Source organism: Eutrigla gurnardus (genome assembly GCF_963514095.1).
Source record: "Eutrigla gurnardus genome assembly, chromosome: 2".
NCBI classification, from domain to species: domain Eukaryota; kingdom Metazoa; phylum Chordata; class Actinopteri; order Perciformes; family Triglidae; genus Eutrigla; species Eutrigla gurnardus.
The window spans coordinates 9051405-9070179 of record NC_139916.1 but is presented as its reverse complement, the minus strand read 5'-3'; the positions used below and the strand labels follow the sequence as shown (position 1 = coordinate 9070179).

General features: G+C 41.0%; 1 protein-coding gene across 1 annotated transcript; it reads left to right on the top strand.

Annotated features, from left to right (window-relative positions):
• Positions 1-483: 483 nt before the first annotated feature.
• myg1 (myg1 exonuclease) lies at positions 484-18022 on the top strand. The gene is made up of 7 exons (XM_084029456.1): positions 484-804; positions 1927-2039; positions 6615-6774; positions 8347-8496; positions 9729-9851; positions 10853-11034; positions 17480-18022. The coding sequence occupies exons 1-7, from the start codon at positions 529-531 to the stop codon at positions 17667-17669; spliced, it is 1194 nt and encodes a 397-aa protein (XP_083885582.1). The 5' UTR covers positions 484-528; the 3' UTR covers positions 17670-18022.
• Positions 18023-18775: the final 753 nt, after the last annotated feature.

Below are 18775 nucleotides of genomic sequence, written 5' to 3'. Positions count from 1 at the left end.
ACCGCGAGAACGAGAGTTGGGGGTGAAAACGCTCCTCACCCTACTTAATAATCCCGATCCAATTCCAAAAATAATAATAATACAAATTTTAATAGAATTTTACACATGGCCTCTCGATTAGTAATTTTGGTTTTAGTAATGGATAGGGCCTTTTATTAAAATATTGTGCTAAAAATGTTCAAATATAACATGTAACAATAACAGCAAACATGTATGAAGTTTTGAGAGGCTTGTTTCACTGCCTTCAGCGCCCTCTACTGTTAGCATAGGGATAGGACATTCTAATAAACGAATATATTATTATCATTCTATTATTATTATTATTATTATATTATCTTTGTCTTAGATGACAGTTCAATTGTGATATTACCGCCCCAGGTAGGAATACAACATCCACAAAAGCAAACAAACGAACCCCCGGGTTTCTTCCCGGTTCCCAAACGAGGCGCACCGTCCATATCCGGTCCGCCAGTCAAATCTGTCCGTCACTCACCACCCGGTAAAGTCTCGTGTAGAGTCGTGTTTTGAATGTGGCGTGTGTGCGCGGGAGTACGTCATTTAACAAACACGTCCCAAGTACACTTAGGCAAACAGGCGAGTGTTTTACGACAGCGGACTCCCGAAGCTAACCGCCGCCGTTTTGTCTCCGTGGACGTTTCTCGCGTTTCTCACCGATACATGTCAACCGCGACGAAGAGACTCCGCGCTGAAAACATGACCGTGAAGATCGGAACTCACAACGGCAGCTTCCACTGTGACGAAGTTCTCGCCTGTTTCATCCTCCGGCAGCTTCCCGCGTACAAGGTAGGCTCAGCCTGCCGCGACATGGCGGGAGCCTGTATTGTTCCTTTAACTGCTGCTGTTAAAAACACTTATATTACTTCCGTTTAAACCATGTTCATGAAACTGGCCTTTAAACGCGTCTCTTCAGTTTGCATTCTGGCTTATTCTGGGACACGTTTTTACTTTATGCTTCTGTCACACAACCGGTGTAGTTCTCTAACACTCCACACAGGGGCGCTGATGTACAGATAAATGGAGCTCACAGCTATGACATAGATCTCTAAAAATAATAATAATTCTAGTGTGATCATTGTTTACATTTTAGGAGAAAATGCCACAGCAAAAGGTCAGTCAAATAAACATGTCGCCTTTAGAGATATTTTGACTTATTTACACTAACTTTATTTATTATCTTAACGTGCATTAATGGTGTAAAAATGAGAGAAATACAGCATCAGTTAATAAATGAACCGCAATCAAACCTTTTAGCATGAATCAGGTGTTTCCATTTTTTATTGATGGCTCCCAAATGCAAACCAAGCTTAAGTACTGTGTGACCCTGAGTTGGTGATAAAATCCTCTGTCACAGGATGTGTAATTTCATGTACTTATATTCATATATACAGCACGTTGCTAAGTTTCCAGTTTCTTTTACTACTGATACAGAGGTATCTTTGTCTCTTTCTGCCTTTTTTCATTTGTCTGTCTGTTAAGACGATCCTTTTTCTTCATGTATAAAACATACATTTTGCAAAGCCTTGATTTACAAAGTAACATACTGCCCTTTAGAGCCCATTCTACAACCTAAAAGTATGAAAGACCATTTTAAATAGTAGTAGTAGTTCTTTCAGCCAACTGACTGTACTGTACTGAAGTTTACAGTATGGGAAAACTATGGATTGTGCTGAACCCATTAGAGCTCAAAACCTGTTACAGGCATGTGGGGTTACACTCATATTGTAATTAACTGGGTTGGTAGAATGAATTTACATGCATTTGGCTCATGGATTGATAAAGTTAAGAATACCTTAATGAGGCCTGTACATGATGACATTTTATTTCCTGAAACTCTACCAGATACTTGATGATAGAAGGTCACAGACCTAAAAAAAAAATAAAAAAAATGTTCTGTTCATTGCACAGGATGCTGAGATCATCCGGACCAGGGACCCGGCTCAGCTGGCAGAGTGTGACATCGTTGTAGATGTGGGAGGAGAGTTTGACCCAAAGAGGCATCGCTATGACCATCATCAGAGGTACAGCTTTGGCAGTGAGCTGCTGCAAAGAGAATAACATCTATTCTTTCAGTAGGTGTTTGGACTACAAAAGGGGGAACATGTGAATATTTTCAGTTCATCACTTTGTTCTGTTAATCACATTGTGGGTTTATGTTAATATGATGAATCATGATATAGTGTTGTAGCCTACATTTAAAAATGTAATTATCTAAGTTTCTCACAGAGTAATTATTTTAATTCCTGCTGAAAGTGACGGTTCAAGCTTGACTTTAAATCACCATGTAGTCCAATGTGGTGGATGTTATGAGGAAGAACGCATTCTTTTAGAAACCGATTCTGTTGTAATTTTGTGTAAGATGTGCATATCATATTTTTAAATCAGCCAACATCTAAGGTAAAAGAAATGCACACTATAGTGATGCAAAAACTACCCAAACACTTTAAAATATGCCCTTTTCATAATCATGGGACTTTATTCACTATTTATAGACAAAATCAAGAAAATAATCAACAGATTATTCTGTAATAAAAACAAAAACAGTCCACTCATTTATGTTTCGATCTATCAATTTATATTATTAATTGCAGATTCATCATTAATGCATATGATCTTTTGTTGCAGCCACATAATCAGTTTGTATGTAGACGGTTAATTAAGCTTATAATCCAGTATCAAACTGTATTTAGTTTTGTTTTCACAGGCGAGTTGGCAAAATCAATTAAGCTGCAAATGTAAATGTGTGTTCAAAAGGTATTGATGCACACATCAACTCCTATAGAGCGAGCCATATGTTCTAATCCTCTAATTACCCCCGTCATGGAGCTCTGAACTCCAGATCAGAAATCAGACTGGATTTCTGAACCCTTTTAGCTCATTTCTTTTTGTTGTCCAGAAAACAGAAGTGTGAAGAATCACATCCTCATTATCTGGGTTCCAAGAGGTGTATTACTCTGTGTCTTCTGTCCTGACTTCCTTGAAGGAGCACACTTGATGTTCTCCGCTAAATTACCTGGCAAATCTCCCCCCGAATGATTGCATTCCCTCGACGTCTCATCACGTTGAGTAATCAGCCCATTCCAGTTGTCTTGTCGGCTTAATGTCCTGATGATAATCAGAGATGGCTTTTATGACCACGGTGATAAAGATATGCTAGGGCTCTCTTCCTGGCAGGTGGTTAGTGATAATTAGCGCTCTTTCAATTGAACGCCCCCCCGCTGTCGGATCACGAGGCACCGAGGGCTGCCACGACGCCGTCAGGGGCCGCGGGAGAATGTGGCTGTCGCTCACGTGCGCCGATGGGGGGGCGATGATGGTTGTGATGGGTGGGATGGATGCACGTGAGCTCGGGTGCTGGAGGAAGTCGAGGACAATTAGAGGCTCCATTTCAATTTGAAAACAGTGACAGTAATTAGTTCACAGCAATATCGATACATCACGGCGATGCTTGTAAGAGTCTGAGATTGAACGTTTCGGGGAATACGCTTATTTGCTTTCTTGTTGAGTTAAATGAGGAGATTGATGCCACTCTCATACTTGTTACCTTAGCTTAGCATCAGCAATGGAAACAGGAGGAAACGGGACTAGTAAAGCTAGTAAAACTATTTCATAATAGCCTATAAATACCTCAAAATATCCCCCTTTATTTGAGCGTAAAGACATAATTAATTAAACTCAAAAACATTCAAAATTGATGAACAATCAACACTTAATTTATTTTCTCTGTTTTCAGTTGTCCTTGCATGAGTCTAATAGTGGCAAACGGAATGACATCTCCTAAAGATGTTTTTAAATGAATCCATAATGTAAACAAATCCAGCACCAGGTCAGCCTGTTGTGCCCGATACGTGATCCTGCATCAGACTGAAATCGTTAACGGTGCATCTCTAGTGCAGCTTGACAGTAGCGTGTCACGTAGCCTGGAAAATGGGAATGAATGACTTCTCACGTATTTTCACACTTCTCAAAGACATCCAGTTTGCCCGATTCTACCCTTTTTTTTTAGAGGGGGGGCATATGTGTGACACCCCTGTCCCAGATTCTTGTGGTCACACTGAGGTGGTTGTCAAGCAACCAGCTGAGACTCCAGGAAGTAACTACGTCTTGCCGGGAAAAGGTCCTGTATATATTAAGTGATGTAAAACAGGAAATTGTGAACCAGGTTAGCCCTTTTTCAGTCTTCATAGACTAAGATAAACTGGCTGCTGGCTCCAGTTTGATATTAAACCGACAAATCAGAGCGTCATATTAATCTTCTCATCTAACTTTCAGCAAGAAAGCGAGGGTGTTTCCCAAAATAAATGGAGAACTATTCCTTTAAATGCAGGGTCTTGGTTTATAGGGGATCTTTGCTCGTCTTTCATCCGAACGTTGGAACAGACAATATAGACTAGGATTATAAATACTTTGAACTTCAATGGAAGCCTAAAGACAAACAGATCATCTGTTAATATATATATATATATATGTAGAAAATCTTTGTCTTTGATGTGTCTTAAGCAGGGAAAAAACGTCTGCAAGAGTTGGAGGCATGAGAAATGCTCTCCAAATGCTGACTGAAGGTTAATAAAGCACACCAGATAAGATCTGGCAGGGATTACGTCAGTGGCTGCTCACACTAGACATGCTTCACTGCTTCCACTTGACAAAGAAATAAAAGCAGAGATATTTTTGCCTTTATCTTTAACTAATTGCGCAGCACCTAATAGATAAACTGCTTTTGTGCTGCTTTGTGTTGTGATGTATGTTTAGTTTCAGTGGCTTCTGTTGCTTCCATTTAAATAAAGATTCACGTAGACATGCAAGCGTCCCCTGTATTCACCAAAAATATATAATGCATAAACATGGACGCAATTCAGTTAAAGTGTTCTGTTGGTGATCAACACATACTCTACGCATCCTCGACCTCAACGCGTGCGCACACTGACAACTAATACAGGCAGAGATGAATTCTTCTCTGGGAAATTGGATGCAAAATGTTTAATTTCTAATCTCGCAAAAAAATCATTGTCCCAGAAAGCAGCGGATTAAACCAGCAATGAGCTGGAGATCATTAAATGTTCTGGAGTGCTCTTATAAAGTGATTTATTCTACAGTGCTGAAGGTCACGCTGAGCTCTAAATGAATGAATCCCCGACATTTACCTCTCAATGAATGATGCGAGTAATCAGATTTGAAATGTCTCCCTTTTTTGTTGCGACGTTGTGTGTTTTTCAGTCTGAACGATAGTTGAAGACGAGTCAGTAACTGGCAGGATCCAGTAAAGGTGGTTTGCGTTGCTTGTTTACAACGAGAGAAAAACCTCAGCAGTCAGAACCAGAGATGATGGGGAAAAATAAGATGTTCTCACTGAATGACATCAATAACATCCAAGGTCACTGTGACCGGAGCGATGAATTGAAGTTGAAGAGCCTTTTTGTGATATTGAAATGTCAGATTTTTAAGCTAATACAGCATCCGTCTCTCTGCAAGCCAAATTTCCCATCATTTAATGGACTTCTGCATAATCGGAAATTACTGGCAACTAATATTTATCTCGTAAAGTGCTTGAGTTTCTGTTGTGATGCTTTTTCAGATAGTCATGAATCATAATTTTGCACACAGTAAAGTAAATAAAAGATGATGACTTCTCTTGGGTAAGCTGGGTTTTCTTTCCAGACATTTTCTATTTCACCCTCTCATTTTCCTCTCGCTCATTTACACTCATCTCCTAGTAATCGGGATAGAAATGCCTCAGCTTGGCCAATTAGTCCGTCTAATGGCTGTGATTACCCCCTGCTTCCTTAGCATGTCACTCATTCATTTGACGGTCTGTTTTCCGCTGTGCCGCAGCCCAAGCATCCTAATTAAGCCTGAATTAAATGACCAGCGGTGGCTGGGTGCTGGAGCCCACCCATCCTCAGCACGTGGCTGAGGATGGACCTCCGGTGGCTTCTATTCATGTGTGCTCACGCTTACAAACACGCCTTCTCTTTAAAAATGCAAACTCGCTCTCTGAAGCGGAGCAGAATATGCCTTTCAATAGCGTACAGCATCCGGATTCAGCAGACGTTGTACTGAAGAGGCCAGTTATTGGAAAATAATGTGAATATGATGTTTCATCTCCTGAGCCTTGGTTTTAGTATTGTTGAAGAGATGCAATACAAGAATACTGCTGTGATGCATGTCCTCAAACGAGTTCAATAATTTGATTTCATTCAATATTCAAAAGCAAAGCAACGATCAGAAATGGATCTACTCTACTCAATTTGTTAAGGAGGAAATAGGTTTCTGATTATTAGCATTGATTAATCGTTTAATTAAACTTGACACTCAATAATCCAAGAATATTCAGTTTACATGTTTTTTTTTTTAAATCAGGTGATTAATTCATCAGTTAAAGAATAATCACGTTATTAATCTGATAAACCACGTCTGTATTGACCAATCACATACAGCGTAGGCTGATACATAGAGCTAGCATCTTTGCCAAAACATTGTCCATATGGAACAACAAGCTACTGTTTTTATTTTTTATTTTATATATTGTCAGCGTTAAATGGCCACTTCTATTTCCGTTGCAGTCAGCCAACGTAATGTCTGCCCTCTCTCTCCAGGACCTTCACGGAGACCTTCCACAGCCTGTGTCCCGAGAAGCCATGGGTGACCAAGCTCAGCTCAGCGGGTCTGGTCTACCTCCACTTTGGTCGTCAGCTGCTGGCCCAGCTGACGGAGCTGAAGGAGGGCGACCGGCAGCTGGAGGTGCTCTACGACAAGGTGAGAGGAGGACGACGACAGATTTATGGCGGCCAGTGGATTAGCGACCATTGTGTTTCGTTCACCGTACAAACACTCTCTGTTGGAAACACATGTTTTTCCTCCCGCCTCCATCGTATCAAAAACGAAAAAAATTCAACCCCGAATTAGGATTTTGGTGCAATAAGTGGGATAATGTACAGGTCATTACTTTGTAAAGTACATCACTGTACATTAGAGCCCGACCAATATATCGGCGGGCCGATATTATCGGCCGATATTAGGCTTTTTCCAAACTATCGTATCGGTATTTATAATGGCCGATAAATGAATATTTTATAAATAAAATAAAAACGGACGAAACACCCTTATAGAACTTAACAGAATTTGTCTCCAGTCTTGTTCGAAGTTATATTTATGAAGCTTACCGAGTCTTTTAATACTAGTAACTTTGTGTTTGGTTGTTTTTGTTATCGTGTTTTTGTTCAAAGGACTTTAAGTTTTATATCTTAAGTTTGTATTTTATTTATCAGAACTTTAATTTTCCTCTGTTTCGTTGCGACAATAAAATAAACAAGTTTATTTTTAAACTGCATTATCACATTATTTTAGTGAAGACTCATGAATAACTACAAATAAATAATGTTAGGGAAATCTGTTGTTTTGTTACGCATTTCTGGAAAAAAAAAATATATATATATATCGGCTGATATATCGGAATATCGGATTTTTAAATCAACAAACATTTGTATCGGTATCGGCCTTCAAAATCCTTTATCGGTCGGGCTCTGCTGTACATAATCCCGTACTTAGTTTATGGCATCAGAGAGTTGTCAGTTGAGGTAATTATAGATAAAAACACACAAGCGTTCCTTTGCCAAACACACTAAAGTTATACTGAGTGTATTTTAGGGAGCCAGCAGGAGGCCTCAGCACACATTTTGATGGCCAGTGACTTTAAGCCGGCCAACTCTTAGGTCAACCATGAATATTAGCACTTAACCCATATCATCATTGGCCTTTTGATGTGTCAGTTTGTTTCAAGCCCCAAATAATCCCTTTTACTAGCGGCTGGGGCTTTATTTATTTTAGGATGCTATGTGTCTCATCCTCGGCCAGATCAGACAAACCACATCTCTATTTTTGCCCTAAAACTTAGTTCCACTTGTAAAATGTCAACTGTTGTCATTGACTGGCAATTGACCTTCCGATGTAATGAGGAGGAGTTGACTCTCCAGCCCTTTAATACGTCTCTCCTTCTCCGCTCCTCTTCCACTTCTTCCTGCATTTTAGTCCATTGAGCTGTAAAAAAGCAGCAGTGTGTCTCTTCCCTTTTGCTTTAACGATCCAGCCGTGCACTTTAGCCCTCAATAACTGCCCACACACTGTGACCAAATTCATTTCCATCAGAATAACGTACTCCCAGTGCATTGCTTTCTGCTGAAAGTCCTGCTTTTTCTTAACTCCCCTGGCTTGAAGAAGGGACGTGATGCCAAATTCTTCAAAATTAGCATAAGCACAAAACGGCCAATTCCCGTTGTCATTACGGGGTCCGACTCTCTCCTGTCATGTTTCTCCTTCAATTCCCTGCAGTTGTACGAGAACTTTGTGGAGGAGGTGGATGCTGTTGACAACGGCATTTCACAGTGTGATGGGGAGGCCCGCTACTCCATCTCCACCACGCTGAGTGCACGTGTCGGCCACCTGAATCCCCGCTGGAACAGCAAGAGTCAGGACACCGAGGTGAGGGGCGGCACGAGTGCAAATGTATGCTTAGCACACAGGCCGCGCTGATGCAGCACTTTTATTCTACATCTCCTTCTAAACAAAGGTCACAGATTACATTGAATGTGTCTGGGTCTTTATATGTGATATACGATTATATAGGAAGATGTAAAATCTCATAGTTTTTATTTAAAGGCCTTTAATTTCCTTGACTTAACAAGGAATGTAATAATAGGAAAAATTGCCTAAAATTGCAAATATCTCCTATTTCTTTTTGGATTACGGGGTTAAGGATGGGTTTTGTCGTGAGGGTTAATGTGAGGACATTATTGTACCTACACACAGAACAGAAAGGTTAATGTCAAATGTCAAGCAACTACTCAACAGCAACATGTTTGTATTTATGCCTGTGCTCTGTGGATGGTGTTTTTCCTGGGTTTCTAGACACTTCAGGCATTATCATGTGTAAATTACACACAATAAATATGGCATCACAGAGCCGTACAGACAAACACTGTTATGATAATATTCTTTCATGGTACCACATTACTCCCAGGGCATAAACAGGATGGGCGTTGTATATTCTTCAATCACACACAATGGAAAACCTGCAGTGAAACCATAAGATTGTTGTGGTAAACAGATGAAGTTCAATGAAGTGCAGTCTGTGTTCAGAGGTCGTTTTTAGAGCCGCGCCGAAACAAGAGGTCCAGAAAGTGGGAAATATTTGGGTTGAAAAATGATTGTGAGACGACTTGGTGACTCTCAACATGATGCTGATTATTCAAAATCTAATGGAAGTGTTGTATCTTCTCCATCCACGTCCGTTAAAAATTCCAGGAGACACCACAGCTCCCACATGCAGATAAGACTTCTGCCTGACAAACGATGTACAAGTGTTTCTTTGTGCCTCGTCTTTCCTTCTCATTTGGCTCTTGAGCTTCTGCTCGGGAGCCTACGAGGGGAGTGATCTCAGACGGGGTTTTGTGCGGTACATGATTGGAAGCTGATGAAGCAGGGCGGCGAGGATTAGAGTGGAGATGGTGGGCTTATCCGGCCCACAGTCTCGCTTAAAGTATTTGACATCGAACTATATTGGAATTCAGACGCGGGTTGTACGTCTAGTAGAGACGGAAGGATTTTGATCCATGAACAGTTCTTTTATTTTTCTCATGTATTACTCTCACATTCTTGCAGTGTATTTGATGTGTGTGTGTGTGTGTGTGTGTGTGTGCACATGTTTTTACCAGGAGGGTTTCAGAACGGCTATGAAGATGGTTGGGGAGGAGTTCCTGGACCGTCTGGAGTTCTTCCAGTCCTCCTGGCTGCCGGCTCGCGTGGTGGTGGAGGAAGCCGTTAAAGGGAGGCATCAGGTACAAGTCTGATCTAATGTGTGCATTTGTGGTTTTTATCTTCTCTTGTCCTTTGAACGTTGCAACGTGGCACTTGGGTCCTGAGAGAAGACATTTCTGAAGCCAAACGCATCAACACTGTTCTGGGATGTCGTGGAGGGACACCGGCTGTGTGATTCCCATATTTGATCCCTGTGTTGTTTTTTTTTTTTTAAATTCCTTTACACAAACTTTTTTCTGTCACATTTCAAGTTTTATTTAATGCCAATGTTTCCTCCTTCAGTTCAAGTTTTCAGTTCAATGGCAGATTGTATTTTCTATCCCCAAAAACTGATGCTGTTCTGGCTCCATAATTGCTTCTATTATATGTAATGAGGTTGAGAAACTTGATTATAAATAGAGCCCGACCGATAAAGGATTTTGAAGGCCGATACCGATACAAATGTTTGATTTAAAAATCCGATATATCGGCCGATATTTTTTTATTTCAGAAACGCGTAACAAAACATTAACAGATTTCCCTAACATTAGTTATTTGTAGTAATTTAAAATAGTATTATAATGCAGTTTAAAAATAAACTTGTTTATTTTATCGTCAACGGTAGTTCACGGTAGTTCTGATAAATAAAATGTATAAAAATACAAACTTAAGATATAAAACTTAAAGTCCTTTCAACAAAAACACAACAACAACCAAACACAAAGTTACCAGTATTAAAAGACTTGGTAAACTTCATAAATATAACTTCGAACGAGACTGGAGACAAACTGTTAAGTTCTATAAGGGTGTTTCGTCCGTTTTTATTTTATTTTAAAAATATTACTTTATCGGCCATTATAAATGCCGATACCGATAGTTTGGAAAATGCCTAATATCGGCCGATAATATCGGCCCGCCGATATATCGGTCGGGCTCTAATTATAAAGCTGCAAAAAGCAGGCATTGTTTGATGTGCTGTTGTCTCTCTGCCGACCTTTTATCCTGCACATTAGTAACACAATTTTCTGGTTCTCGTTTCCAGGTAGATCCCAGCGGGGAGGTGGTGTTGTTCTCCCAAGGCGGGTGTCCTTGGAAGGAGCATCTGTTTTCCCTGGAGAAGGAGCTGAAGGTGGAGACGACCATCAAGTTTGTCCTTTACTCCGACCAGAATGGGCAATGGAGGGTCCAGTGTGTCCCTGCTGGGCTCAACACCTTCCAGAACAGGTGATTTTCTAAAAAACAAAACAAAACAAGTACGACTTCAGTGCGCTATCCTTGGTTAGATTTTATTAAAGATTATTTAAATGCCATTTCTGCTTCACGAGGTGCAGATTTTAATCTCTTATGTGGAAGGAACTTCTTGAGTTACTAGACATTCAGAACTCGCAGGGATGTTGTGACACTCATTCACACCCGAGAAGTTCTCCCAGACTTTTAAAAACAATGGTGGAAAAAAAAGCCCACAGTGACAGGAACGGCTCCAGAGTTTCTCCAGACGTGTTGAAATAAGTGGAGCTCTGGTGACGGAGACAAATCGTGATGTGTGATTTAACTTTCATGCTTTTTTTCGGACAATTTGACAACTGCTCGCCGAGGATCGACATGCCATCCAGTAGGAGACTAACTCCTGCCTGGACGCCATCACTTGTTTGTAGGATGACATTGACTCCCGGTTAAGGCGGTGGTTTTGTTCTCACATCTCTCTCTCGGGAGTTGAAAGGATGTAAACACATTCAGCGCCTCAACACCTGAGCCCTTTCTCTCCACGCAGGTGTTTTTATTTCCCTCGTGTGTAGCACACCCTCAGATACAGCAAGCTGGCAGACACAGGCTGGATTTAACAGGCGCTTTTATATATATACAGCTAATTACTTAATATGTGCATACTCCATAAACAACAGTCTTTATAGACCCTCGCATGATATGAACATGAAAAAGGCCACTCAGAGGTTACAAAAGGTTATCATAGGGTGTTAAACTTCCCATTGAATCTTTACATAACAGCACTTACCAAATAGCGGGTGGTTAATCAAAAAATGCAGCATCGTGGCTCTGTGGGAACTTTGGCCTAAAAGCTACATCACAGCATGATGTAGTGTAGCATCCTAGCATGCTAACATTCGTTTGCACTAAATACACAGTACAGCTGAGGCCGATGACGATGTCATTACTCTTTGCAGGGTATTTGGTCCTAAACGAAAGGATCTGACAGACCTGATAATGACATCTGATGAAACGTTACGGTTACATGGAATTTTATGACAAAAGATTGTCCACATCTGTCTATATTTGGTGCTCTGGACTATTACCGCTGTGGCTTGTTCAACCACTCAGAACACTGCTGGTCAGGTTCTTACTAAAGTTCTCACCTGTGTGTCCAAGTATTGACTTTAAGATACTTTTACTTTGTTTATAAAGTCTTCAATTGATTTGGACTAAATGGATTATTATTTCTCATCTGAGACTGTTCTGCTTTATGAAACAGGCTTTATGGTGCAGCAGTATTATATAAATATATATATATATAAACATCCTGAATATCGGAGTTCAACTCCAAAGGCTTTTAAATGAATGTGTTTACCATTTCTTTTATCATTTATTTCTAAAACTGCACTCCTTTTATTCTCTTGTCTATCACTATATTTCCCTTCCTTTCATGGTATCCTTTTTGCTTTTAACCTTTTTAATGCATTTCCTGCCTTTTACCCTGTAAATAACTTTGAAGTGTTGCCTTTCTGTGCCTCGTGCTCCAGTCACTGCTTCTGTTGTTATGGAGCGTTTCTGCATCTTTTAGCAATAATGAGGTCCCTCAAAACCCTCAAGCCCCGACACTTAAGGGAAAGGTGACACCTCTATGCTCATTAAATCGTATTAGTATTCTTGCCTTGCCACTCTGTACATAATGACAGTGATAACCAGACGACTGTGTGAGTTTGTCGGATGGTTCGCACCTATGAGGTCTGTTTGTTAGTTGTGGGGAAGTGTTACCTGAGGAACCTCCAACCCACAACGCTGCTCTGATGACGTCATCGCGATCCCCAGGGGAGTCCTGTCGTCTGTGTGTGATTGCATCCTAGCAGTACACATTATGGATGTGGCCACGGAAACAGTCCTGCATCTTTTGTGGACTCGCATGTCTTTACAGCATTCAACACCTTTGTAACCCACAGTAACACATTTTCACTTACTGCTGAGCTGTTATAGAACGCATCCTTTTACATTTAGCTGCAGGAAATCACGTCAGCAGCTGTGTTGCTTGATGTTATGTTCATGCTGGTTTTGGTCGAGAACTAAACCCTCATGGGGGAAAAAACAGAAGCCATTGAGCTGTTTTATTGTCCCTGCGTTTGACAGCAGTGAGTTGTCGCCATGTGGCCGAGGTGGAAGAGTATTGTAGTGAGCAGAGATGAACAACGTTGCCTACGGAGGCGTTCTGATGGCTGCTTTTATTTCGGATCTGGTTTCCTGCACAGAAAAATACCCTCTTATCAAAACTTTTATCAGCACTATTTTTTACTATCAAAGATTAATGCAAAACCTATGCATGCTTCTTAGTTTCGTCCACAGCTTCACTTCTCTCTTATAAATTGAATCAGCATTTCATCATGTTTTCAAATAGTAAATAACAGGTTGTGACCATGAATTAGGCTGAGCTACAGAGACATCTTAAACTTTATTATTTATATAGCATAAAGGATTTAAAAAAAAACGGATGAAGGATCATTTGAGAACTAAATGTATTCATCCTGGCACTGACCGTTCTTTGGTCGATTAAATTTCTTTTCTGTTGCTGTTTTTGGTTATTTTAGTTATGTATGTGTTGTGCCACACTGGCCTCACACTGACCTCTCTATCCACTTACCCACGTAAAGGATTATTAAATAATCTTAGCATTTTTTGTGTTCAATATGTCTTCAATCTTTCAGGGTCATTCAGTTCTGTAGCAATTTAATTTTGAATTGACCTTTACACTACATAAAAAAAAAAAAAAAAAAAAAATCCTACCTGATTGTGTGACATCATCGTTTTTATTACTTATTTTCCCACGGAGCGCAAATCGCACACATTATTTTGTAATCGTTATTGCTACTTCGATATTATGTATCTGTCCCACATCTGGGTGATTTTATGGAGCACCTTTCCTTCACATGAAATTCAAATTCACCCAGAGGGAAAATTACATAGAAGATGTGATGTGATTAAGTGCCAAGGAGAAGAAATAAGAAAGAAACGGGTATTTGGCTGATGTCATCGAATTTAATTAAAAACGGTGACGCAGAATTAAATTAATGTATTTTTTCCTGTAAATCCCTCGTGGACCACTAACAATGAAAACTGATATATGGATAGTTAAATATATTGCATGGCTAATAGTAAAAACGTGTTTTGTTCGCATGTAAAATGTAAGGGTCATAACTCTAATACAGTCATCCTGTTTCTCCACACAGTCATTTTAACTGCTTTGTGGCATCTATAATCTATAATCTTGCTCTTCCTGAGGTTTTTATTTTGTTTAAACGTTGTGAATTCTCCCTATTTGGTCGTATGTTGTCGAGATTGCCAAGCTCTCTGAGATAAAAGTGTGATTTTTTTTGCTCTATATAAATCAAACGGACTTTACAGATGTGATATCTCAGATTAGTCCACGCTTGAGACCTCGCTATCACAGCGGATGATCTCTAAGCCACTATTCCATCACTTTCTTTTAATGTCTCCTAACCTCTGACGGCGAATGTTCCCGGATGCTTTTATCCTGGTTGGGCTCGTCTCATTATTGCTACACCGTGGGTTGCCCAAAGACAAAGGAAGAGGGAGGGATAGTGTTGATATTCAACCCCGATGTCTCTTACATGCTTCTTTTTCATCTCTTTCGATGAGAACCCCGTGCTCTTGGCTCTCCCATTAGTGTTTCTTTTCTGTCTCTCATGTACACTATTTCTGTCCCCGTCATATAATCACACTCTACCATTTTCCCTTACCTGCTCTCTTCCCATTAATCCTATTTCTCCAGCCCTATCTCTCTGTCTCACCTTTCACACCCCCCCTCCTCCACATCCCTTCCTTACTACTGTTATACCTTTTCCTTTTCCACTCTACTGCAGAATCTCATCAGGCGGCAGCTCTTTCAACTGAAAAGACAGGCCTATGGTAATGGTGGCGAAGCACTTCAAAGATTGGATTTAGAAACAAACATGGGTGGTTGGTGTGGCGCTACATGAGAACAATGGCTCGCGATACGGATAAAACAACATAGCTCCAGATGGCTCTTTCTCTGGGTGGCCTGCTTCCTCCCAGCGGGCATGTGCCGACTCTGCGAAAAGGGGTGTCGTTATCACCTGTGTCCCTGCTTCTGCACCTGGGGGGGAAAAACGTCTATTTTTATCAGCATCACATTGCTAAGGAAATGTGAGCACGGAGTGGAAGCAGTCCTTCCTCTGAGATGTTACCGTATGGGATAATACTGTAGGGTGACAGCGATACAGGCTGAACCAGAACATATTTCTGTGGGAAAAACCCCACCGGCTGCTGTCACACGTATCTGCTGTGCACCTGTGAATAAGGCTGCAACTAATGTTTTTTTTCTGGATTATTTTATTGTCTTTTCATCTCAATCGTTGGCAATAAAATCATCATTAACCGTCACTATTGTTCGACAGCCCCGGGGCGACATCGACAAATGTCTGACGAATAGTCTCAGAGCTAGAGATAATCAATTAACTATCGCAGTGAAAGAAAAGCTGGAAATCTTCACGAATGACGAGCTGGAACGAGAAAATGCTTGAAAATGATTGATTTTCAAAATAATAGCACATTATTTTTTTTTTTGTCAGTCAACTAATCTATTAAATGTCTTAAAACTAATCTATTAAATGTCTTAAAACTAATCTATTAAATGTCTTAAAACTAATCTATTAAATGTCTTAAAACTAATCTATTAAATGTCTTAAAACGAATCTGTATGACGTCGTAAATTAAAGATGGTCGTTGTGTTTCTGGCTTGAAGAAGTTGAGAATTGTAGTGAGGAAGTGATAAGATTTTCCTTCAAAATAATGGGTGTTTATCCGCCCACTTTGGCCTGTATGGCCCATGTTTAAAGGAACAGTAGGATGGTGGTGTGAACAAGTAAGGTGTTTTATGTCCTTTTAAAGCACTATTTCCCAGTGACTTGTTGTGGTTTAGTAAAGGTCTTGACAAGGGCTTGAGAGGTTAATTTGCTAATTGTGGTCTTTAATTTTAGACCGGTCATCTTGAGAATCAGAGCTTCCTGGCCTGTCATAACAACAAGCCATCCCCCTCCTACTCCTTCTCTCATTACCAGCCCTGTTGACCTTTTCCTCTTCAGCTTGTTTTCCAGCCGTACTGTGGCGCTATCGATTGGTTGCTTCATTTTACAGGGATTAGGAGACTGCCTTGCCTTTTCTCCCCGGGTCGCAGCACGACGACCTTAATAGGCATCATATCATGTAGACGTGGCGTTTAAGTGCACATGCATATGCAAATGGTTTGACCTTACGGTGCTCGAATGGAGCTCCTCGCTCTCTCGATTATTACAGTTTTTAGAGGATGTTCTATAGAATGGCAATAAATATTCAACGGGAAGAGGAGGGTTCTGGGAAATGGCGCTTTGAAATCGAGAACAAAAGGCTTTTTCAAATGCAGCATGTTAGACAACCAAGTCGGACTGCACAGTTCCATAATTCATCAAGCGTGTGACAAGAGTGGAAGAGGGACCTGAGGTTGAAAAAAAAAAGAAGTAATAATGCTATTGGTAGTTTTAAGCAGGTTTTAGATTGGAGGGACAAGACGCGATGAGCCGGAATCAAACCACAATCATTGCTGAATATGTCAATACTTTGAGAAGAACAGTGGTAATGGAGATAATAACCCCATCAGAGCAAGAATCACACACACACACACACACAGCTGATAATGTGTTTTAAATGACGTGCCAGGCTGCAGACAGAGGTGTATGCCACATGCAGTGGGTGGTAAATGAGCTGCTCTACATTTTTATGAATTCCCATCCTCCGGATGTCACATCCAGAGACGCTTTGTGGAGGTCAGCCCGTAAACCCTCACAGAGCCAATCTTTTTTTTTTCTGCGTGAGATTGCCTCATGACTCCGCTGCCGTCGTATGGCTCATATGTGCCCATCTGTGATTTTAAACATTACTGGAGAAGCATGAAGCTGATTTCTTTGTCTGCTGGAGGCTGCTTGAAATGGTGCTATTTGACGGTGGCGGTTCACCTCAGGTCCGGAAAGTCTGAAATTACTGTCTGAGTAATTGGAGTCTTTGTGCAAAGCCACACTGAAAGGCATAAAGACAATTTTGCCCAAGTAGGTGATTTAATGGAATGTCAGGAAAAAGTGACGTTAATTTCTTGTCTTGTCAACTAAAACCAAATATGTTCAGTTTTCTTTCATATAAAGCAAAGAAAAGAAACAAATCCTCATATTTCAGAAGCAGTAAATGTTGGTTGTCTAAGTCTTGCTAGTTTTATTTGGTTTAATTCCATTCTCCTACTGATATTCTGTAGTTGTTCATCAGTCTTTTAATCATCGTTTCTCTGGCTGTGCAGCACAGTGTGTTGCCGACACGAAGCGGGCATCTGACCACAGAAGAGTCCGTCTGTAAGCCAACTTGCCCTTCTGTCTTCCTGTCCCAGGCTGTCCCTGCTAGAAGAGTGGCGCGGCGTTCGCGACGACGCCCTGTCGAAGCTCAGCGGGATCGAGGGCTGCGTCTTCGTCCACGCCGGAGGCTTTATTGGCGGCAACAAGAACCAGGAAGGAGCCCTGGAGATGGCCCGGAGGACCCTGCAGGCCGCCGCCAAGGCCCCGGCAAACGGAAGCAGCTGAAGGTTCGGAGGAGATGGCCAACATTCTGTTGTCGAGGTCGGTCCCCAAAGACGATGGCAGGGATTAAAATGTTAGTTTGCTATTCTGCACCTTGTTCGTCCCAGCTATCCAGGGCTAACGGGGTTTTTTTTCTCTCTTGCCACGGGGATTGTGGGAATGGTAGCCAAATAATCTTGGCTCACTTCCCTGAATGCCTGTATTCCAACACAGGCTCATAATACTGACTTATGTTGTGGGAATGTTTTGTTGTTCATTTGCAATAAAAGACTGTTTGGATTACATCCTGGTTGTTTTGTAAGCATTTCAGTATTTAATTAAATTTAACATTTAAAGTGATTGTTTTTCCAATTCTACTTTCATCTTCGTTTTTTTTTTTTAATTTAACCATCAAGGAAATAAGAATCAGGCAGTCTGGCCGACCAGCGATGTCTTCAAAGCCTGTTGATGCCACGGCTTTACCTTTTTCAAGGGTCGATTTCTATAGACGCTATAGAAAGGTTTCACCCTTTCATTTCCAGCATGGTGACATTAACTGGAGCACTACAAAGAGACACAGGGGCCACTTCCGCTGGCTGCCAGATCAAAGCGTTAATAATGAGGCCTGATTAATTCTGAGAAATTAAATTAGCAAACGCCACAAATAGGTGCTCCTTATGGCAGCCGGCGTCGTGACAAGGTTACCGGCAGCAGGACGAGTCGTACAGTCGATTCCCTCGTAATAAAGTCCTGGGATACACCTTGAATTTTCTCATTAAAACTCCAGGTTTTCTCCCCCCCCTCCCCCCCCCCCCCCCCCTCCCCCTTATCTCTACCTGTTACTCATCCCTTATTGCATTCTCCAGAAGGCTGCCCTTCTGCTGCTCTTGCCCTGCGCAACATATTGTTCTGTAATTTCATTGCCGTGCATTGTATTTCCATCAGTGTCTTCGCTGCAAAATGCAGTTGGCAAACAAAATGAATTCACCTGTTGTTGCTGTTGTTGTGTACAGCTGCATGTTGCTCTGCTTCTTTTTTCTTTTTTTTGTTATTTATTTTTGATATATTCATTGTGTTCAGTGGTGCAGACGGTTAATCTTCCACTGACGACACCCGTTTTATTGTCTTTC

Excerpts from the sequence above, each read along its gene's own strand:
- myg1 (XM_084029456.1), top strand. The coding sequence starts at position 529 with ATGTGGCGTGTGTGCGCGGGAGTACGTCATTTAACAAACACGTCCCAA. Across the intron at positions 6,775-8,346 it reads TGGAGGTGCTCTACGACAAG|TTGTACGAGAACTTTGTGGA; the intron begins GTGAGAGGAGGA and ends AATTCCCTGCAG. Across the intron at positions 11,035-17,479 it reads CTCAACACCTTCCAGAACAG|GCTGTCCCTGCTAGAAGAGT; the intron begins GTGATTTTCTAA and ends TTCCTGTCCCAG.